The 23,538-nt window shown below is 46.4% G+C and overlaps 1 protein-coding gene across 2 annotated transcripts in view; it reads right to left on the bottom strand.

Moving 5' to 3' along the window:
- The window catches only part of RAB6B (RAB6B, member RAS oncogene family), a 104,505-nt gene that overhangs the window by 36,155 nt on the left and 44,812 nt on the right, over positions 1–23,538 (bottom strand). The window contains exons 1-2 of one of the 2 annotated variants that reach the window (XM_090051827.1): positions 19,180–19,220; positions 9,363–9,421 (exon numbers count right to left, since the gene is read on the bottom strand). In XM_090051827.1, the coding sequence (XP_089907953.1) occupies positions 9,363–9,421; positions 19,180–19,195 (75 nt within the window). In that variant the 5' untranslated portion in view covers positions 19,196–19,220. Of the gene's footprint in view, positions 1–9,362; positions 9,422–19,179; positions 19,221–23,538 lie in introns of those variants that run through there. The other variant, XM_090051825.1, reaches the window with a different exon arrangement.

The raw sequence follows: 23,538 nt of genomic DNA, 5'->3' as shown, positions 1-23,538 counted from the left end.
TCCATGCCCCCCATCCCTTCCTTGCCTGCTGACCACATGCACGGGAGGAGATTTTTGTAGTGAGAGTTCAGTAAAAATTAGGAAATGAATCTGAAGGGTGTGGGGGTCTAAAAGTACAGCTGGAATTTACTGCTGGAGACCATGATACTGAGCTACCTGGTCTTGGAACGGGGGGGCTCCATGAGTGAGCTCATGGAGGGGGGATTTACAGGGCATGGAAGATGAATGGAGGAGGTCCAGGGAACAGGGCTTTGGCACTGTAAGGAGTTAGTAGGCAGGACCCTCACAGCCAGCTGAAGCTTCACATTTTCTGTTTGTAAAAATGTTAGTGCTTTAATGCATGTACAATAGTTTCCCCTCTCCATTTGCCTCTCCGTTCTCAGATGCCCCTCCACAATCGATGAAATATGACCGTTTCCTCCTTTCCCCAGTCCTCCTCCAGACTGGCTTATGGCTGAAGGCAAGAAGGCAGCTTTGATGGACTACCTGTTACTTCATGTACAAACCTGACTTGGCACTCAAGTGTGAAACTCCTGAACCAACCCCCATTCAGAAAGGCTGCCTAGTGCTTTTCAGCCAAGTCTAACCATCACACTAAAACTGTACTTTCTTTACAAAATGGGCCAGTCGTAAGCAGATGGGGTGATGTAGTCCCAATGCCTCTGTTCGTTTGGAACATAAGGTCTTTTAGAGTTGCATTTTTTCCTCTGGGCTTGTACAGCGGCCAGCAAAATGGCATCTAAACCAACAATCAGGCCTCCTAGGTGCTACCGCAATATGAATAATTAATATTATAACATCATCACCTTGCATCAGATGAGGATTTGGGCCTGTAGATTTAAACCCTTTATTTACAATTGCAAACAAATACCATAATGCCTTTGACTATAAGGCACTCATTTTAATTTAAAACCAAATATTTCATCTAAAAATGACCTGAATTTGATTTAAGAAAAGAAATGAAAAGCTTTTACATGTACCACAGAGGTTGTGTCCTTGTAAATGGCTCTTGGGTGATTTGTTTAGTTTTTTTAAAGTGAGAATTAGAAAATGTAGGCATATCTTATATTCAAGGACATCTTATATTGGAAGGAATACAATGATTAGCACCATTCACCTCACAGGCACTCCTCTTTCCAGCTGCAGTTGCAAGGATGCTCAGTCCTCCTATTGTTGGTTGAACAGCCTCCCTGGACAAATTGCAGCAAGCGCTTCCATGGAAACATGCCATAATTAGGAAAGTACATAGGCCTACGTTTCCAAAAGTGCCTAGTGACCCCCAACGTCAAAGGGGGAGCTTGAAAAGGTCCAATGGGTGAGTGTGCCATCTTTTTTTGAAATCAGCTTCCTTTAAGGGTGCTCAAAAATTGTGTGCTCAAAAAATAAATAAATAAATATCACGGGTCACTTCTGTAAAAATGTAGGCCAGATTTTTAGTTACACTGAATGCGATTTGGCAGCTGATCTGACAGAAGAGAGCTGGTACCATGGGCCTTTGTACACGACACAAAATTGGCCTTTAAAGCACCTTAAATGCTGTTTTCACTGCTTTAATGGCATTGCCGTTTGCACATTTGGTGGCATATTCAGCTTTAAATGACTTTGGTACATAGCAAGATAAAAAACCTCCGAGGTGTTTAGTTTGCTACTTAAGGGCATGTGTAGATGAAATGGGGGCTTTGACTTGAAGTTTTAAAAAACACCGCTTCAATTTAGGGCTGATTAAATCCCTGTGTCGTGCTCACACTCCAGTGACTTACTTGCCTCTCCAGCGGGGAGGGGAGGGCAAGCTACGGGTGGGCAGAGCAATCCCTGGGCTGTGGTGGGGGGCTAGTGGCTCCCTCCGCAGCAGTGGCGGTCCCCCACCAGGCAGCACCTGCCCACAGGCACCTGGTTCAGGTGGTCCCAGGGGGCACCGCAGCCGCAGAGGGAAGCACTGGGTCCTCACACAGCGCAGGCGGGCAGGCAGGCAGGCAGGCTCCAGGGGGGTGGGAAAAAAAAGATCAGGCTCACCACTTTTCTTGGGCAGAGCTGCTTTCCTGGGCTGCTGCCAGGATGCCTGCAGGGCTTCCAGCAGAGCTGTGGACCTGCAAGCAGCCCAGTGTTTCCGTGGCTGTGGGGGGTCTGGTGCTTCCCTCCGCAGCTGCGGCACCCTCGGGACTGCCTGGGCTTGGTGCCAGTGGGCAGGTGCCCCCGTGCAGCTCAGGGACCACTTGGCCCACCAGCAGCTGGCAGCTTAGCCCCTCCTCCCCTGCTGAAGAGGCAGGTAAGGATTGGGCCTCGACCCTTGCGTACACACCACGGAGGGTTAGTTTAGTTTAATTCTTCCTAAATTGAAGTGGTGTTTTTAAAAATCCACCGTTTCAATTTAGGGAGAACTAAATTGAATTAAACCCTCGTGGCATGTACAAGAAGCCCATGCGACTAGCCAGCTTTCTACATCTCACCAGCAGGTGTTCAGTCAAATACGGTTTGAGAATTGCTGCCTCGGAGAGAAATGGGTCAGTTAATCTGGACAGCATTTGCTGCATGGACTATGTATGAGAGTTTCCAGTCACAACAGTGCAAATCCCCATAATGCGTATCCAGGACTAAAAATGAGAAGTACACCTTTATCAGGACAGGGTTTGGTTGCAGCAGTTGTGATCAGGGCTAGTCTTAACCCAAGGCACCAAAGAGAAATAACAGGAAAATAGAATGTGAAATGTAGTAATTTGACTATAAGCAGAAACATAGCAAAAACATATTCCCTCCCCTGGCCTCCAATTCTTTCTGTAAACAGAGAATCATATCTCTCAGATCAGCTACTGCAGTGGCATGTGCTGTAAACTTGCCCAGCCAGAGCTTCCAAGCATCTTATCTCGTTCCCCCGACTTCTGAGAAGAGTAGGGACAGTGCCTTTCTGCCTCTACCTTCCCTTATCACTCCTCTTTTTAAGGGCACCTTTTCAAATTAATATTCAGCTACTAAAAAGGCCAACAGTATAGCTGAGTTGCTAGCATCGCCAGCTTGGTCTTCCCAAAACCAATGTGCCATTTCAGTAGCTGGGAAGGGAGGATGTTTCTGAGGGTGAAACCCCACTTGTGGAAGAGTGATGGGGTTGGGGGCAGGGAGCATGGGATTTATTAATTTTATGGATTTGGATGGGTACCTTTTGGAGTTTAAAATGAGGTGTGTACCACCGGCACAGTATCCTACTTGGAATGATGTCTGTGCTATCACTGTTCAGGATCAAGGTCTGTACAAACATGTAATACATGATGCCAGTCTAGCAATTCTTTTTGTGGCTCATTGGCAGTTTTAGAAAGCTGGAAAAAAAACTGTTTGGAGACAAAAAAGTCAAAACATATTTGACCAACTGAAAGTGAAAAAAAAAAAGAATTTGGGGCTGAAGACAGCAATTCATTTTGACATCATACAGTTATATATATACACAGGCTAGATGACACAGCCTGCAGGCCAAGGGCTTAGCACCCCTTGTCTGCATTATGGTGGCAGTAGGTCCTGGTAAAGCTGAGATGTGTAAAACCTAGAAAGCAGCCAATGAGGTCACTCCGAGATCATTTCTAGCCCCAGCTCTTAGGCACTGCGCACAAAAAGCAGGTTTCAGAGGAAGCCAATTTTAGAATGAGCTTGTTTGTGGTTAAAATTAAAACGAATTTGCAGCCTCTGCACCCCCCTCCTCCCCCAAATCTAATGTTTGGACCCAACTTCAGATCTACTGCTATTCACAACATGAAAAAAACCTCATTGTGGAATGGCTGAGGGGAATTACTTTAGAGCAGGCAATGACATTTTGGAACTGTTGAGGTCATTCATAATTGTCATCTTCCCATTACTCTCAGTGCCTTGCAGTGTGAAATTGATTGCACTTTTCTACTAATTTGGGTAGTCAGAAAAGAAATAGAAGTCACCAAATTATTTCACTTGGAAGGGTGCCCATTAAATATTTATAGAGCAGAGCTATTGTTCATGTTTGGAGAATCCAACATGGCCATAATGGACATGAGGGAGCCTTTAATGAACCAGTCGATATGGCCTGCTCATGCTATGCCACTCCTGTGATGCATTTCTAATTGCTTGTAAAAGGTGAATGAGTAGTTTGTTCACCTCAGTAAATCGCAGCATTGATCAGCTCAGGTGGCCCTGTCAACCCAACATCACTGAGGAAACACCTGCTAAATACCATCAGGCCTTTTATCTCGGCTGAAATGCATCTCCTTTTAAGAATGGCATGTTGTAAACACACCATTTCTTAGGGAATTCCCCCTTAATTAGAGCTCAGCAATTTGTTCTTGGTGAATCATACATATATGGGAAACAGTGGTTTCAGTTCTATCCAAACTACCGTAAACTCATAGTTTCATAGTTTCTAGGGTCAGAAGGGACCTGAGCAGATCATCGAGTCCAACCCCCTGCCATGACAGGAAAGAGTACTGGGGTCAAACGACCCCAGCAAGGTGTTCATCTAACTTCCTCTTAAAGACCCCCAGGGTAGGAGCCAGCACCACTTCTCTTGGAAGTTGGTTCCAGATCCTAGCCGCCCTGACCGTGAAGTAGCGCCTCCTGATGTCTAGCCTGAATCTACCCTCTGCCAGCTTGTGACTGTTATTCCTGGTCACTCCTGGTAGCGCTCGGGGGAACAGGGACTCCCCCAATGCCTGCTGGTCCCCTCTGACTAGTAACTGGCACCTTACCAGCTGGCATGCTCTGTTAACTGGCATACCGGCTTGTAAGGAGAAGTAAAACCAGAAGTGCCCGAGACAGCCAGAACTAAAGACTTGGTTGTCCACATGAAATCAGTCCCAAACAGGTGAAGGTACTCTTAGGACAATTGTACATTTTCAGGTCTCCTGGGCCAGATGACCTGCACCCAAGAGTCCTGAAAGAACTGGCTGAGCTCATAGTGGTGCCTCTGGTGAGGCTGTGTCAAAAGTCATGGAACTCAGGAGTGGTCCCGAACAACTGAATGAAGGCTAACGTAGTATCCATCTTTAAGAAAGAGGGGGAGGGACAACCCTGCAAACTATAGACCAGTCAGTCAGACTTTGGTCCTGGGAAAGATCTTTGAAAAAATTGAGAAGGCCATCAACCACAAGCCTGTAACTAGTGGGGTATTAACAAACAAACCGAAGGGAGGTCAAGCCTAACAAACCTGGTGTCCTTTTATGATGAGGTAACTAATCAGCTGGACATGGGACAGGAGGTTGACATCATATACCTAGACTTCAGCAAGGCCTTTGATACTGTTTCCCATGAGATTTTCTCAATTAAGTTGGAGGGTACTGGCCTAGACCAGTTTACAGTGAGGTGGGTTGGCAACTGGCTCAGAGGTCGATCCTAGAAAGTTGTAATCGATGGGATGGCCTCATCCTGGAGGGCTGTCTCCAGTGGTGTCCCCCAGGGATCAGTGCTTGGGCCTGTGCTCTTTAACATCTTTATCAATGACTTGGATGAGGGAGTGGAAAGCGCAATGATTAAATTTGTGGATGACAACAAGCTGTGGGGAAATGAGGGCATATTTGAGGACAGGGTAAGGATCCAGGATGACCTTGACAGGCTGGCCTTATGGGCTGAATGCAGTTAGATGAGATTCAACAGGGACAAGTGCTGGGTCCTTCATCTGGGTAGGAAGAACCTTCATCACAACTATTCAATGGGAGGTGGTCCACTGGCTGACACTGCATCTGAAAGGGACCTGGGGGTGCCAATCAACCAGAGGATGAATATGAGCCAACAGTGCGATGAAGTTGCCAGCAGGGCAAATACAAGTGTGGTGTGCACCCGTCAATGTGTTGCCAATAGATCCAGGGAGGTGCTCCTCCCTCCTCTATTTGGCATTGGTGAGGCCACAGCTCCAGTTCTGGGCATTGCACTTCAAGAAGGATGAGGATAAACTCAAAAGGGTACAGAGAAGGACCCCCTGCATAATCGGGGCCTGAAGGATAGGTCCTATAAGGAGAGACTCTGGGTACTGGGTTTGTTCAGTCTGAGTAAGAGAAGACCGAGAGGTGACTTGATAGCCACCTACAAGTATGTCAGGGGTGAACACCATGATCTAGGGGAGCAACTCTTCAGAAAGGCACCCCTTGGAGGGATAAGGACCAATAGGCACAAGCTAGTTGAGGAAAAATTTAGGCTAGACATAAGGAAAAACTTATTTTCCATAAGGGTATCTAGAATCTGGAGCACACTCCCAGCAGAGGTGGTGCAGTTGCCATCCCTGGAGGTGTTCAAAAGGAGGCTGGACAGGTACCTCCTTGAGCTTGTTTGAGCCCAATTAACTCCTGCCCATGGCAGGGGACTGGACTTGATATTACAAGTCCTTTCTGGTCTTTCTTTCTATGATTCTAAAAAAGTGACACTGTTTGGGGCTTTATTCACAAAGCTACCAGGAGGGTAGATGGTTTCCCACCTTTATCCAACAGCCGAAGGATAAGAACCCTCACCCAGGATATGAGAAACATCATGTTTTTATTAAATAAGTGATCAAAATGAAATGATTCAGTTTGGATTGAATGGAAAATTCTGGGCTGAAAAAAATTAAAATGTTACAGCTTTTTCATTTTGGGAAAAAAACCATCCAGTTTGGTCTGATCTGAACTGAACTGAAATGCCTTTTGGTGTTTGTGGGATCTTTTGTGTTTGGGTTCAACTTCCAAATCAAACCCCCACTCCCACTCCACCTCCTCCAAAAATAGTCATATACCTTCATGGCCCTTTCCCTAATTGGAGGAAATAAAAAAATGTCTCCAGGTCAGGCACTGAGAACAATGAGGAAAGCAGGGAGGGAAGTAGGGATTTTACAAAAATGACAGTGACAACAACCAAATTCTGTTTTGTTTGCTTCAGCATCTTCCCCCTTTCTTTCTACTTTTGCCCAGGAAAACTGCTCCAGCTTCTCAGCAGTTGCACACAAGTGTAATCATTAGCATGATGGCACTTTCAGTTTAAGGTAAGTGATAGGCATAGCAGTTTCCTTGCCTAAGAGTCCTTGGGCCAACATACTCTAATTAGCTAATGTTCTGTTCATTAATACAGGGGAAATGTGCTGGGTGTAGGATTTGATAACTTTGTAGTGGGTAAACATTGCTTTATTTATGTATCTTACACCTGAAGAGCACCTCCAAACCACCTGTCTACTTCTGGGGAGCAACCCGCCTGAACTGGCCGCAGGCAGAATACAGAGGAGCCGCAGGGACCATTCTGCTGGCCAAGGATTGACTGGAGTACCACATGCTCCAGCCCTGCCCCTGACACGCAACCCATTCAACGTGGTGCACCGTTCCCTTCTGGCCTTCCGACTGGCACCAATGAGCCTGGCCCAGCCTTGGCTGATGGGGTCTGGATTTTGAGGCTAGGTATGAAGAGTACATTCATCAAAAAACAGGTCTCAGGTGCTGGCTCTGCCTCACCCACAGGTGTGGCACACAAACTGGTCCCTGGCATAGCCACCAAGGTCCTCACGCTAACCAGTGATTGCTTTATGCTATCTGGCAGCTTCCCAAATACCAAGGGAATCCCCACTTCTCCTTTCCAGCTGTGACCTGCTGACTAAATTTCTCCAGGTCTCCCAGATATGTTCTTTAATCCATCAACAGTGCTCCCTGGCCCTTTGGGAAGCTTTGTCATAACTATGGCCTAAGTTCTCTTCATTGAGAGCTTTTTTACTCTTTCAGGGACATCTCATCCTCTGATCTTTAAAAAAATCTGGGGTAGGCCAAGCCAGGCAGTTGCAGGCTGTTTGTGGTATCTTTGTGTGACATGCACATTGGGATCTAAACCCCAAACCTTCTGAACAAAGTGTGCAGGGGTCCCATATACTAGCAGCAATACTATGATGTCTTAGCTCTGCTTAAAAAGTTTGCCTCTCCACTGCCCCCTGAGCGCTGCGTAGGTAGAGCACAAGTAGGAAAACCTGCCCTTAGGTCTTGCTGCCAGCTCTCCTGCAAATGGAGGACGGGGAATACCCCTCAAAAGGGACTTGTGTGGGCTGCAGGCAAGGGCAGGTATAGTTGCTGCAAAGATGCAGCAGGCATGCGTATGGATTCTGCAAACCTTGTAGAAGGTTTAACCATTACCACTGCCCTGCTCTCTTGTCCCTAAGACATCTACTCCAGATCTGGGCTCATGTATCATCATGAAGGGCTGGCTGCTGAAGGACCACAGATGGATTCCTACAGCCATGAAACTTCTCTAACATCATTAACATGGAGGCAAGACTTTTAGACCATGCATCACTTAAAAGTTCACGTCAGTTCTTTTGTAACAGGAGCTGCCAGCATACACATGCTGTGATTGGTATCTTCATCTCTTAGCTAAATGACATTTAATTTTTCTCTTTCCATCCATCTCTGGATGAATGCAAAGCCTCTTGATGCAAACAGGTCTGGAGAACATTGAGATGTAGTGGAAGGGGGAGATATATGGGACATCTGGAGGCAGTTACAAGGTGTTCTCCGTTGGTTCTGGGGTGATACTGTTCATCCCACAAGCAAAGGAAAAAAAGACGGGAAATCCCATGGTTTGCATGCGCCAAAGAAAAAAAAAAGAAGTACAGCCTTTTTTCTTTGGCATTCCAAGCCACTTCAGTGAGAAATTGGTGCGCAAAGTAGAGTTGGGATACAAAGGGTTCAGGCCTGGTTCTACTCCAATATAAGCTTTATGCTGGAGGAATTCCATTTATTACAGTGGGAACTTTCCTGATTTATAGTGGGAGAAAAGTCAAGCCTCTAGCTTTAAACAAAGAAATGGTTTCTGATCAACTCTATCAGTGGAGACTTTTAAAAATCTGTGAAAAATCACAGCTGCCGTATCAGCACACATCTAGAATGCCAAGCAATCATGGTTACTAGCCTCATGTAAGGAAAAAAAAAACCTACCAAATGTGCTGAGCGGCCTCGTTAGGACGGCTGTAAGGAGCATCGGTGCCTGCAGCTGCAGGGGGGAAGGATGGCGCTGCCTGAGAATAGGTAATGCAAGCAGAAACCAGAGTGCACTCATATCAGTCATTACCAGGAAGCTGGCTGGTAGCCAGTTTAAGCACCTAATAGAAATGCATGTGCTATACACACTTCTATTCACTACCTGGGAGCCTCCCTTAGCAGGCCCAGCTGATTTAATTCACATATAAAGAATCAGATGCAAGTACATAGATGCTAATGCTAATCTTCAACCAGGCAGCCTAGGTCACCATGCTAGATTTACATGTGAGCAACATCTGCACATCCATTACCAGCCTCTTACTTCAGCTGCAAACTGACTCTGGTGCTCTGCAAAGGGCATGGTTATCAATCAGTGGGGTAGGTGGCCACAGAGGTGAGCAATACTCCAGTGCCAAAAAAGAGGAGAGAAGGTCTCACCTGATATGTGTTGTCAAAACTGTCATACATGAACCTTGTGATCAGGGATGTCTTCCCAACTGCAAGAGAAAGAGGAAAAAAACCATTAGGTAGAGAAGTTTGAAGCAAAGGTTTCCCCTTGTTCTGGATTATTTTCTTTTAAGGCCCTCTGGAGAAAGGTAAAGGAAACATTTCAGTAACTTGCAGCATATGCGGTGAGCTCAGACTCATGCACAGGTTCTGAGCAGACTGCAAGTGAGCATGAAATGAACTGAGAGCAGCTCAGATGGGAAAGCTCTGGGGACCATCACCAAAACTATGATGATCTGACCTTTTCTGGTGTTGGAACATGATTATGTCCAAAAGGCACACGCTTGCTCTTGAGGCCCTGGCTAATTTCCTGCTGTTTAATCTTCCCTCACTGCTGGCAGCACAGGGGTTTGCCAAGGCAGAATATAACCAATTTTTCCAGTTGTTAACTAGGGAGGTGGACTTTACCCCAATAACTCCAGAGCCATAGCACGCATCTGCCCTGCTGGTCTCTACTGCTCCCCAGCTTCCTTTATCCCATCCTAGCTTTTGAGTCTGTTGTTTTCAAGGTGTCACGTGCAGAGGGAGCAGCGTCTGGCCCGGCTTTCTCCTTCCATGCTTTCTCCCATGCAGAAACACATTTACCATCATGGTGGGGTTTCCTTTTGCAAGAAGCTAGCTCTGTGGGGCCAGACCCTCCTCGGGCATAAATCAGATAGCCCACTGATGCCAGTGGGGCACTGCTGAGTTATACCACATGAGGATCTAGCCTTCTCTGTATGGTCTTTTCCTCTTTTTTTGGTACATTAAATTTTAATCAATCTGTCATGTTTAGTGAGTCCAGTTAAATATTACATTGTTAATTCCTTTCTCTTCTTCAGGGCTGGTTATTTCTGGTTATCACACTATTAATTTTCAGCTGCCACTATGAATTTGTTATGGGCTTATCTGCAAAACAAAAAAAAAAAACCAAACAAAAAAATCCAACAAAAAACAAACCAAAAAACAATTCAGATAAGCTTCTGCTGAGCATTTGCACTGGGAGATCCCTCCCCAGGCAAATCACCTCCACTCTTGTAAGGTTCACCCACACCACCAGACACCTCCTGCTCAGATTCCCTGGAGACTGATAAACTTGGACAGATGTGAGTGCAGGCATGGTCTTGTGTCCAGTATGGCTGAGCACCCTCAGAAGGTGGAAAATGGGTTTGGCAAGCAACCCACTGAGCAAGGAGAGGGCCTACAATCCCACAGACAAAAGCAGTTCAGGGAGCTGCAAGCACATCTATGAATCAAGCATTTTACACATGGTCCTTCACTCAGGGCTTGTTCCAGGTGAAAACCTGCTACTGACATCAGTGCTTTTCAGAACGGGTCCTGAACATCCCATTTTGCTCCCTGCACTCCTCAAGCACAGAATTGCTGGAGAAGGCAACCTATGGCAACGTCTCCTCCCCATCTCATAAGGTGACTCTGCATGGGTTTCAGGTCCACATTTTTTAAGGCTCTTTTTCATCTTAGAGGGCTGGTTGGAGCACAGCTGCCCCTCAACCTGCGGGGACAGGAATGGACAGTATGACGGAGATTCACATTCATTTCTGACTGTGCCCAGGTTGAGGTGTTAATAGGACAAACTCATGACGTTGGACCTGGTGGGAATGAAATGCATTCTGTTGGCGATGGTGAATTTTGTGAACTGAAACAGATAGAAATGGCTAAGAGATCCCACAAAGGCAAGGCAGACACCCTCAGGGTCACACTATGCAACGTGCTGTGGCCTCTTCGCACCACCTGGATGGCATAAAGGAATGGCAAGGATGGAGCCAGCTGCCCTAAAATGCCTTTTGGGTAACTGGGTTCTACAAGAGGTGTAAAACAGATCTACCCCACCCTCCTGTGCAATCCCTGTTGTAAGGGGCCTGGGCCTCTGAAAAAGCCAGGGCTATTACAAACCATCATGATTTCTGGCAGCCCTGGGGTATGGGTCAGAATAAATACAGAGGGTGCAAAAGTAGGTCAATTTATTGGCTCAGGTCAGGTTTTAATCACTCAGCACTGCTGGATTGTCTGAGGAGGAACAGCAAGAGTTGATCACTAAGCAATCAATAGTGTTGATCCCCTGCCCTTTCTCCTTGAGCAGATTATAGGGCTTTTCTGATACACACCTGCAGCTGTAGTCCAAATAAAGCCTGGCATAGGACTGGCCAACGGGTGAAAAGGAATAATGTTTATGAACGCAGTATGATTCCTACTGATACCTAGTCACTGCTAACAACATTCAGGCAAACAATGTCAGGCACAAGCCAAGCATTTGCTGCGCTCTCATTACATTTCAAACTGACACAAGAGCCCAAGAAACCTAAAAAACGCAGTCTGCAAACTCCAATCTCCAGTTTTACTGAAGAGCACTAACGATGTACATGGAATTTACAATAAAAAGCAACAGTTCAGGCTAGAAAGCAATCACAAAGGATATCACCTGGAAGCTTGAATTTCGGTACCACTAGTTATAGGCTTGGGATTATTTTTAGATCTTGAACTGATAGAGCTGTAGCCAGCAGTAGACACAGTGGAGAGTGAAAACCCGGTCTTGCTAAAGAACACGCAGACATGTTCAAAGTAGCTGAGCTGTTCTCTGGAGGAAAGAATATGTCTTTCATTATGCCCAAAGTCTCTGTGCAACAAAAAAGTAGAGTATGCTTGCCTCAAATGGGAATTAGACCATACAGTACTCACGTGTCACATTACTAAAGTGTGACAGAATCTGCATATTTGGTCAGCTTGTGTAGATAAATTCAGGCAATCTGCCTGGAACCTGGCAATCCTAACCAAATGGTAAAATGAGCCTCAAAAGACAGACACAAAGGTTCACTGGTGTTTTTTATATCAGCGAGGTAGAAATCAAAGTCAGAGTATCCTGCAATGAACCTGCTTTAATGGCCGAGCTGTTTGAAAAATGGAAGCCTCAGTTCATTTAAAATGGTAATGGTTCTATGTTGCTTTGGTTTTGCAGGTTGGAAATACAGCCAGCGAGAATACTAATGACATTTTTTGCTGATATTTTCTTCCGTTCTTGCAAGGCATCAGAATGACCAAGGACATTTTTTCATTTACCTAATACTCAGTTTTCACTAAACAAAATATTCTATTAGCCGTCTCAATAACACTTGTGATATTTATTGGACAGAACTATTTAAAAATAATAATAAATAAAAAGCCAGACAAATTTGCAAAAAAAGAGTCAGCATATTGATTTTTTTAAAAGAATTATTCGAACAAATGACTTTTTTCAGGGGAAAAGCTTTTGATCATCTCTATTCAACCCATTAGGACCAATCACTTTGAGCTAAGGATACTGCCAGTCTAGCCATAGCTTGATTTTGGAGCTGTGGCTGTGTAACTTGTGCTATCATGCAGTATTCATGAGACACAGGAAGGGCTCAGTGAACCTCAAGCCCCTGCCTATTATTTGGTAGCTCAAAAGAAGAAGGTAATGTAAATCATTCATGCAGTTCTCCAGAGGTCACTCGAGAATGGTGTGCGGCACGTTAGCCCAGGCCATAGCATGATCTGCTTTCTAGCTAGAAACATCCAACAGCTGCCTTTTCTGAATGAGGTCACACCTGACTGAGCTGAATTCAGTGTGATAATGGATATGGAAATTACCCAGAGTCACACTGAGCTATAGGCTGTCTTTGAGGCTGTAACAGACCCTGGTGTGGGGAGAGATTGGGGGGAAAGAGGCGAGGGGGAAGACGCCAGTCCCCTCTGATGTTTGGGAGCACCCCAGGCAGGGATAATGCTCCTACCTGCTCTGAGCAGTACTGGCTGTAGTCCTGTGGGGAGGATCCTGTTTACACACACATTGAAGATATAAAGAGGTGTTAAAATGGTAGGTGGAAAGACCTTGGGCACATCTGCTTGCAACAGTCACAGTGGCAAATCTAAGCAGCAGTTCCCAACAGCCCACAGGAGCAGCCTGTTATTGGGGTCTGCAGGGAAGCATCTAAGCATGCCTCCCCATGCACGCCTGTGCTGCTGTCCTGCATCTTCCTGCTGTAGCTGCTCCATGCCTCTTCCCCACTGGAGGCTCAGTCTTCAGTCAGCTCCCAGCCTTTTGCTCGCACCCCACAAGCTGCTTGCTACCCAGGTCACCCACCTCCACCCACTCCCAGACTGGTCCCAACACCAGGTTTCCTCCTGAGCCTGGTCCCTGTGGCCTCAGCAGGTGTTGGTGTTCCCTATATGCATGGGGATGAAGGAGCCCTTTGCTGGCTGAGGGCTGAACAGCTTCTGTAATGTGCCAGCTGGTTCATGCAAGTTATCTACTCACCTGGCCACGTTTGCACCAAACTTGCTTGAAGTTAGTGCTCTGCTGCAAGTTAGCACTGCAGCCAGATGAATGAATTCCTTTGAGCTGAGCAGTGGCCCTTTCCAGAGCACATGAGGCTGGGACTCAAGAAATTGGTGTCAAAGGCCCGTTGCCTGCTTGGAGCTTACAAAGACGTGTTGAATGTGATGGACTGGCTGGCAGTGACTTAGCCCAGGGGTTTTGAAAGGGTAAAAGATGATTGGAGGACTTGGGATTCCTTCTCCTCACCAATCAGGCCCCAGAGACTCACCCTCCATGTCCCTTGATTGGCCCCTTGGGTCACCTGGAGGGGGATAAAAGGGGCAGCACGGCTAACTCAGGAGAAACCAGCGAGGGACCACAAGGAAGGAACTTCAAAGAGCTGGCAAGAGCTGGGCCAGCGGGGTGGGAGCAGTTGTCCCAGAAGCACCTGAAGGAGTGGGACCTACAGGCAGCAGTTAGACCCCCAGCAGCGCGGCATGCAGCCGGCAGGAGAGGCTCCCCGCTGGGCTCCAGGATTGCCTATGAGAGGCTGTGGCCAGCAGGAGAGGCTCCCCAGCTCCAGCAAGGGTCTGAACAGTGACCTGAGAGGTTCCCAGCTCTGCTTCCAGCGCCTTCAAAAAAAGGCTGGAGCTCCAGGAAGGTCAAGACCCCTAGCAGCTCAGAGCAGCACCAGCACCAGCACTGCTGGCTGTATGCTTACCATGTGGGACATGCGAGTTCAAGTCCTAGCTGGGATGGCTTAGGGTGAGTGAAGTAACAGGGAGAAATTCTTGTTGCAGTGGAAAGGGGTTATTGTGTTTTTCCCCTCTCCAGGTACCTAGGCCCTATATTCCTTGTTATTTGACATTTTGTGCCCTTTATAATTCACCCACCAGTATTGTTTGTCCTGCTGTTTGTGTTTTATATTTTGTTAACCTGGTCTTTTGTTAACTGGATGAATATGTCAATGACTGTAAGCGTCTAACCTTTATTGAATCCTGCCCCCTCGGGGCACTGTAGTATCCCCTATAACCCTGGCTTATACTGGTTATGTTCCCAGTACTGTTGTCTCATTAAAAGGTATATGGATAAGTCTCCATTAGTGATCTGGCTCTGCTCTATAGGGGGAGGAGGGTCCCTACACCCCCCACAGCGCTTGTGCACTTGCTTTGATCCCTTCAACTGGCAGGGGGGTACCTCTTCGAGTACTGCCCAGGTTACATGAAGAATGGAAGTTGTGCGGCAGAGGAGGGAAGGGATAGTGAACACTGGTTAAGCAACAGGTCTGGAAGAAGACAGCGGGGCCTGCACAGGGAATGATGGAGCCATTACACTGGTCTGAGACCCTGCTGAAGTCAGCTGTCCAAGGGTGGGGGAACCGACTACCACAGCTAAGCAGCAAAGGGATCAGAAAGGAACATCCAACAACTGGCAGTGCTGAACCTAAGGACCATGGTCCTATTTGCCGTTCAGGAGGAGGCGACCTGGCAGGCACCAGAGCTGAAGAACCACCAGCCAATGCTCTTCTGATCAATCTAAAAAGACAGGGGAATAAGGAGTAAGAGCCCTACAAACACTGCCTGTCTGCCACTGCCCTCTGCCTCAGTTTTGCCCATCACTTGGTTCATCTCGGGACACTAACCGTGTGGAAAGCACCTACCATATTGTGGATACTGCCCTACACTAATAATAACTAATTGATAGTTATTATTAGTGTAGGGCACTGTCCACAATACCTTGCTTGGTGGCACTGTCAGGAATGCCTGGCAGGGGAATATGTACCAATTCATCTCGCCCCAGCATAGCTGCCATTTATGCTGGCTGGCAAAAACATGACTCAGTTTTCATGTCCTTTTACCCCTGGGCTTAGGGAATGCTCACCCCAACCTGCTAGGAAAGGATCACTAACATGAGCACCACCATTCACTCTGTGTAGCATTAAATGGTTCCCCAGAGTAGGTATCCCCGAGGGACTTCTCCCAGCATTTAGGATCTATTGAGAAAATCTAGCTCTTCACAGCCCCCCACAATAATGAAGACAACAGACTCCCTGATTATACTAAATGCATGATAAAAAAGGGAAATGTTAAAAAAAACCCCTCTTAATTTAAAACCATCTCCTGAGGACATGGCTGTTAATTAAGAAACTATGTAATGCCATTCACCAGGCTCCTTAATTAAATATGCTAATTCCCCCTGTGTTGTGCCTTCTGATGAGGCTGGATGCTTCTCTAGGTTTAATAGTTGCACTGGCACACAGCTACACCACAGGGATGAGGGCTCATCTGGGTCCCGGCTCAGCCATCGATTCTAGCGTGAAAACTCAGCTGATGGATTGTAATGCAAAGGGATGGATGGCAGTCTGGATGGTACAGCCAGATGGCTTGGCCGACCAGCAATGCAGGATCTCCATCAGAGGCCATGCTGTTGAAGGGACGGTCTTGGTCTCTAGAGGGCCACTCTCTCTTGTGCAAGAGCCTGCAAGCGGGCTCACAACATGGTGATCGGGTGCCTCCAAGGGGTGCTGATCTCTCATCAGAGTGATCCAGAAGGGAGATTTGCAGTAGGGACCCCACCACATTACTAGCTGTTGTGCTTTTCAGTTTCAGCTCCTAATGCTAAGAGGGCCTAACGCATGAGACTGTGACAGATGGAAGTTAACAGCTAAAAATGCTGGGGTACCAAATATCAGAGCAATAATATCGCCTGACTCCAGAATCCTACTCTCAAGCTCCAGAGCTGGCTCACTGGCCCTGGACCTCTACTACAGCCACAATTACCTACCCACCACACTAATGGATGCAGCATTATACATTCAGGACTGGAAGAAAGAAAAAGAAAAGAGAGGAGAGAGAAAGAGGAAAAAAGGGCTCTTAATGGGAAATATCCAAATCCATTTCAGCAAAAGAAGAACAAATATGGAATGAAAGAAAGCCAACGATCTCATCTCCATCTAAACTTTGATGTTTGATGTTGTGGCGTTATGCTGAAATGGAACCAGAGCAGTATGCCTGCTTCAAATTGTTGTTTTTTCAGAGTACTTCTCCTTTCTCTCTCCACTTCCTGCGCTCTTTCCCCTTAAAGGAAAAAGAGAACAGGAGGCTGAGAAAGGTGAGGAATCCCTCAAAAATGAAACTGGAATTATCCAAACCCAGCATTACGTGCAGCTTTCAAAAAAACCAAAACCAAGCTTGTCTAATCAAGCCTACATGACAGAACTTCTCATTGACAGAATTTTAATCAAAATTCAATTTATTTTGAGTCAATGTTTTCTCTTAATACAAAATGCCCTTGCTCATTGAAGACATTTTGCCCAATTTTGCCCATTTCTGCTCCTAATTCAAGAGGCTTTACACTCTTTCCCTGCATGGTCCAGAGCTGTCCCTCCATAATGAGGTGGAAAGTAGAGCTGTGGAGCATTTCCTTTGCATTGTACATCTGGGGGTTAGGAATATAGGTGGAGGGAGGGCAGGACAGCGTGCTCATGGGGCCAGGACAGTGAGGGGTTCCAGGCTTCGTCTGCCTCTCAGTTTAGCCTGCACATACTGTTTTTTTCTATTTTCTTAGTTGTCCTTCTTCAGAGGACAGGCAGGTACACTGCAGCGTAATCTGCTTCTCAGTTTGCAGGAAGACAGGCTGGGGGCTCTGCAAATGGAAGGCAAGGGATGGAGTAGCCACCAAAAACACCCAAACCAAACAAATCTGATGACTTCTGAACTTTCCTACTGCTAACTTTTAAAAATCAGGAATTCAGTCCTCTTTCAATGTGGCTACTGACAAAGTCAACCCTTCCTTCCACCCCCACCCAGGCAGAGGATCTGCACCTCTAGCCATTAGCTAATGATGTTAGTCTTCAGCAAAGACTCCCTGCCTTTTAACTATCTAGCTTTCGGCAACCCTATGTAATCCATTATCCAAATGGAGCCTCATCTAACCTCTAGCCAGGGCAGCAGATCACCATCTCCCTTCAGATGTCAAAGCACTTCTGATATGTCTCTCTAATTAACATCCACATAATGCCTTGAAACTCTAAAGCATTAGGCTATGCAGTAAATGTTAAGTCTTATTATCTTTGAAGTGCCTGGTAAGAATCCAGTCTATTGACTCCTACCTGTTTTACTCAATACATCAATGTCATATTTATTCAGTAAAGTCAGGGTCACGAGGTTGCTTGCCATTAGCAGCAGCAGTAGTAGGCAAAATTTTCCACCAGTAATAATCCTACCAATATCTTCCAGGGAGAGGACCACATGCCTCTAGCAAAGCAACACCTGCATGTCTTTATAATCTCTATGTGTTGTAGGGATTCAAGATCCACTGGTTGTTATGCCATTGTTCAGTGCGTAACATGGGTTCACATGGAAGTAATGTACAGGCAGCACTAGTCAAAAATTTTCCACTAAAATGTATTTTTTTAAACTAAAAATTAGGTGTTTGGTGATATGAAAATGTTCACAGGAAGTACACACTACCCTTGAAAATTTTGGATTTGCAGTTGGAAAAAGCAAAATAAAAAAGCTTCGAGTATTGAATATTTTGGCCCAAAAATAAAAACACTGAGTTTTAAACTGAACATTTCAATGTTTTTGGCAGCTTTCACTTTTAAGCAGTTTTCAGGCAAATTTTGGGGACTCTTTTCAATGAAAAGTCTTCATTTTTTCTTGAAACTTTGACAAAACCTAAAAAAATGCCCATTTTGAAGTCAAATTTCCCACATGGTGAGGGTGAAATATCATTTTCCCACCAGCTCTATTTAAATTAACTTCTGCTTAAAAATGGGACTAAAATGTTTCTCACCAGAACATTCCCACCTACATTCACAACCATCCTACACAGCCTCTACAATTAAGTGCATCTGTAGTGATATTTGTTATGTATCACAGCATTCAAAAACGTTGCCCCGAATGACTGCCTTTTAGGAACTGCTCTGCCAATAAGACAGGCAGTTATGGGATAATACCACGTGGGAAATTTTTCTTTTTTCCAATGACCCAGTGGTTGGCTTATTCCCTGGAACCTAAAAACATATATTCCTTGGTTCCAAATGTGAAAGTCAGTTGACTAACATCATTCAGCATGTTCTTGTTATCCTTGTAAATGTGTAAGCTTTGGCCTTGTGATCTCTAATGTCAATGAGTTTTATACTCTGGATGCACACTTTCTTACCTGTCATCCATTTTAATGCTCTGCCCATCATTTTCACACAACACCCCTTTATAGATGGATTCGGAGCAGCAGCTGTGTTGTGGTGGGAAGTGCATGCATGAGGTGGGAGTGGGGGAGGAACAGCCCCATGCCCTGTTAAGGAAAGCTCTTAGCTGAACCATTAGGTCTGCTATTATGAATATGGAGTCCCTTGCACTGGAGATCCACAGTGCCAGAGAAGTTTGCTGTTTTATCAACGTGATGGCTGTGAAAAAAGTTTGAAGGGCCAGATTAACTCAATTAAAATCAATGGTCTATTAGGTCACTGACCTGCACTAGACTGCATCTCTTACACCAACTTCAAGGAGTGCTGCACAGCCCTGGATTACCAGAGGGTCACTGTGAGATGCTGTGGTAGATAATTTCTTGCTTCCCTCTCTTTTCCCCCAGCTGCTACTGAATGGAAAACACAGGTTACAAATATGGATTGTGTAAAATAACAGCTATTTATTACCAAACAAGATGAATAAAGGTTTAGCCCAGGAACAAAATGGACGTGTGGGCTCCTAGGAGAGTAATTCTACTTGGATCTCTGCTATCCGGAAGTGTTCTGAAGTAGGCTTCAGAGAAGAATGATTGCATTTCATTTAGTTGTGTGCCAGCCCTGCACACACACGCACACATATGCGTGCACCTACACCCACACAGCACTGCGTGAATGCTTCCAAGTATTTTTGTTGCAGTTCCCTGGATTATTTTTCTTATGTTTCTGCACTGTTGTTTTTGAGATGATGTCACCAAACCAGAACAGTGTATCCAAGGAACAGATGTGCTGTACCATCGCACTATTAACAGCCTCATTATGCTTTTCATATTTTCCTCTTTCCTTTTTTATCCAGTGTCCTACTGGATTGGCTTTCTGGAACGCTGCTGTGTACTGAGCAGGTCATTTCGTTCAGCTCTCCTCAATTATACCTTGATCTTTTTTTCCCTGCATTTATAGCAGATTCAAAAATCAGAACCCAGGCAATGATGAAAGTGGAGCAGAACAACTAAAAATGCTCCTTCACATTCTCCAAGCCTTCAGTGCTCAGGAAAGGAAGCTGAAGCACAATCAGAAGCCTGCGCTCTAGCAGAAACCGAGGGTCACATACTAGGAAATAGCTATCTTGGAGGACCCTGAAATGTAGGGCCACCTGCCTGGAGCCTGAATAATGGACTGAGGTTAGGTAAATCCATTACTAAGTCCAAAGGGACCCTGCAGTTCTTCCTCGTTCTCCTCTCCTGGAAATCAATTTTCCTTCCTCGTTTACTAACCACTCCCTCCAAGTCCTGCAACCCATCCTCTAACAGCTACCACCATCTCCTGCTCCCCTCCCCTCCCAAGAAGCCACAAATGGTGTCATTTCAGCAGTGACAACCTGTCCAACAGTATCCTCAGATTTGCCTCTCAAGTGTCTACTCCTCTTGAATCTTCCATTGGTGAAAGACCTAGCCAGCCCTCTCATAACATGAGCCCCGACCCAGGGGCAACCTACTTCCCTCCATCACTCAAGTCCCAGCCAAATCACCAGCAGCAGGTCAAAAATCTTGTGCTTCCACCCTTGTGGCTGGCTGTTCTGTGCACTTCTCACATCTCACACGTCCAAGCTTCTGGGATATTGGTTGTAGCCGTGTTGGTCTAAGGGCATAGGCAGACAAAATTCTTGAGGCAGAGGCGATATCTTTTATTTAACCAACTAAATAGTTGCAAACTTTTTTTTCTTTGCAAGCTTCTGCATACCCACAGCCCTGAGCCCCCATCTGCAGAACACAGGTAGGATGTACAGGGCCAGTCACGCGGAAGGGGCAAGACGGGGAGGGACTGCCTCCATGCCAGTTTCCCAGCTCCAAATGGGACCAGCTGAGATGTGCTCAGAGACAGCATTTGACAGTGCAAGTAAAACGAGCTCCTTTCTGCCAGCTTCTAACACTGATCTGTTACTGAACTCTTTGTCCTTGCTTGTTCCCATGAGAAGTGTCCTGTGTTTCCTCCTTTGGGCTACAAAAATCTCCCACTTGAGGTGGGGAGAGGGACAAGAAGAATCCCCAATACCCGCTTTCCATTGCTGCCAGTGAGTGGGTAGAGGACACAGGAATCAATACAGACACAGCCCTCCAGAGTGAAGGCTCTGGGCTATTACACAGCTTGGTGGGTGATCTCTCTACCTGTTGCATTAGTAAGTGGGGAGCAATTGGGGTAGTAAGCTCCCTGGCACATCAATACCAGCTGGAAGTTTTGGGAGAACCCCCTCATGGCATGGTCTCCCCTCTCACCTCCTCCCAAGGGCTTTGCCAGTTGTTTTATGTGTACAAGTTTAATTTGTCTGAGTCATTTTGTTCAGCATGTTACAATGGCTCGCCCAGGGGGAGATGTTACAGGCAAAGGGCTCTGGCATGGATCTTCCTCTGTGGCTTGTATTCTTCCATGATTTATAGAGCAAATTAGAGGTGTCCTGCTTTGCCCGTGGCGATTTGTTTATGGGACTGACCTCAGTTGCTCTGATGATGAACTGCTCAGGGCTTGATCCTGCCCCAGAGGTGAGGGGTGATGTGTGTGTTTGCGGCACAGGGTGATGTGCAGATGTAAGTGTGACCTCTGTGAGGGGGAAGGGCTGGGAAAAGAGCTTTTTACAATCCCATGCAGGCTCCTATGGGAGGCTCATGTATTTCCCTATACATAGCATCTGTCCCCTGATGCACACCACCAGCTCAGCTGGGCTGAGTACAGGAGAGCTGAGCTCTGCCCCAGACCCTCACTGGGAGGTGGCTAGCCCCGCAATGGCTGTTAGCAGAGAACCTAACCTCCCTGGGACGCTTCTTTTTGGCCCTTGCACAAGAAACACATGGGTAAATGGTCTGGTTTCCTACCCCTTCTGCCCCTGCATATAAGTTAGGGACTGCTGTGTGGCTGCTCTTGCTCCTATCTCAAGGCCATCTTTCCTCTCTGTTTTGCCTTCATCCTCCTTGATGGCTCCTTTGAATCCCTGCCCATCCAACAGATTCACTGATGCTGTGGATAGGCACAGATATATATGCAGAAGGCAATGTATACAGCTACATGTATGCAGCTGGCAATACTCCATTACAAGAAAGCAGGGGACAGACAATGCAAAACCTAACCTGGGGTACTTTGCCTAATCCAGTGGAAAATTACCCCCAGAAGAATCAGGGGTGATAACCAGGGATCCTGGTTTTCTCCGATAAAAAACCTGCAAATTCACTGATAAAAAAAAATGCAAATTCTCTGATAACCCCCTCCAAATCTGTGATTAAAATGAAAGCCCACCCCCTCTGGCCCTGCTGGTGCCCCTCACTCCCCCTGCAGTCCTCCCCCCAACCCCCCAGCCCTGCTGGTGCCCCTCACTCCCTTCCCACAGCCTTGTTCCTGCCCCTCATTCCCCCACAAAACACACCCAAGCCCTGCTGGTGCCCCTGGTCCTCCATACACAGCTCCTGCTCCTCCAGCCCTGCCGGAAGGGGGCCCCAGCTGCCAGGGCTACAGGGCCAGGGACTTGGCTCCTCTGGCAGGGGGAATGGCTGCTGCAGCAGTGCTGCAACAGCCGCAAGCCCCCCTGCTGTGGGCTTGGGTGGGGGGCTTACATTGGGCCACAAGAATGATTAAGGGCCTGGAGGACAAACTTTATGAGGAAAGACTAAGGGATCTGGGACTGTTCAGCCTGGGGAAGAGAAGACTGAGGGGGGACTTGGTGGCCATCTATAAGTATGTAAAGGGTGAGTATTGGGAGCGGGAGAAAAAACTTTGCTAGGGCACCCCAGGGGAGGACAAGGAGCAGTGGCCATAAACTGTTAAAAGAGGATGGTTTCAGGTTGGATGAAAGGAAGAACTTCTTTAGGGAAAGGGCGACCAGAATCTGGAATAGACTTCCCAAGGAGGTGGTGCAGTCCCAAACCTTGGAAGTCTTCAAAAGGAGACTGGGCAGACACCTTGCTGGGATCATCTGATCTCAGCAGTATTCCTGCCCAGAGCAGGGGGATGGGACTCGATGATCTTTTGAGGTCCCTTCCAGCCCTTAGTTTCTATGATTTTTTGATTGGCACCTGTGTTCATCTGTTCTGCTTCCTATCTCTGCTCCTCTCAGACAGTGTCCCATTTGGGCTTTATGTCCTTGACTAATGGTTTCCTTTCCATCTGCCTGACCTCCATTTTATATTCTGCATGCCTCCAGTTCCCTCCTACAGGACTTTCTTCACCTTGCTGGCCCAAACTAGTACAGGTGTCTGTTAGCCTTCTCATTCTGCACCCAAAAATATCCGAATAGTGAGTCATTTCCCTGTGGAGTGCCCACTATTGCAAATGACGTAAGCGAGCCAAACATTTTGATTACCCTTTCACACCACTTCCAGGCTGCTCTTGTGTTCCCATACCATCTTGCAGCAATATTGTCAACTCTCATAACTGCTTTGTGAGTCTGGCAGTATTGGATGCTTAAAGTCTTAGCTCCTGGAATCATGTGATTGCATCAGAATCCCTGCTTGCTTTTTGTTTCTTTTTTAAATAATAGAGTTTAGCATTCACAGTTACAAAGAAATATCTATAAGAGTCTCCTAAGATCTCACAACCGCCGAAGTAAATTAATTAAAAAAATGAACCAAACTGTTATTGGCAGACAAGATTCTTTGGGTAAA

The sequence above is a fragment of the Crocodylus siamensis genome, chromosome 6 (genome assembly GCF_052110815.1).
Source record: "Crocodylus siamensis isolate JL-2025a chromosome 6, ASM5211081v1, whole genome shotgun sequence".
Taxonomy (NCBI): Eukaryota; Metazoa; Chordata; order Crocodylia; family Crocodylidae; genus Crocodylus; species Crocodylus siamensis.
Note: the sequence above shows the minus strand (reverse complement) of the source record. Positions and strands in the feature narration are given on the sequence as shown.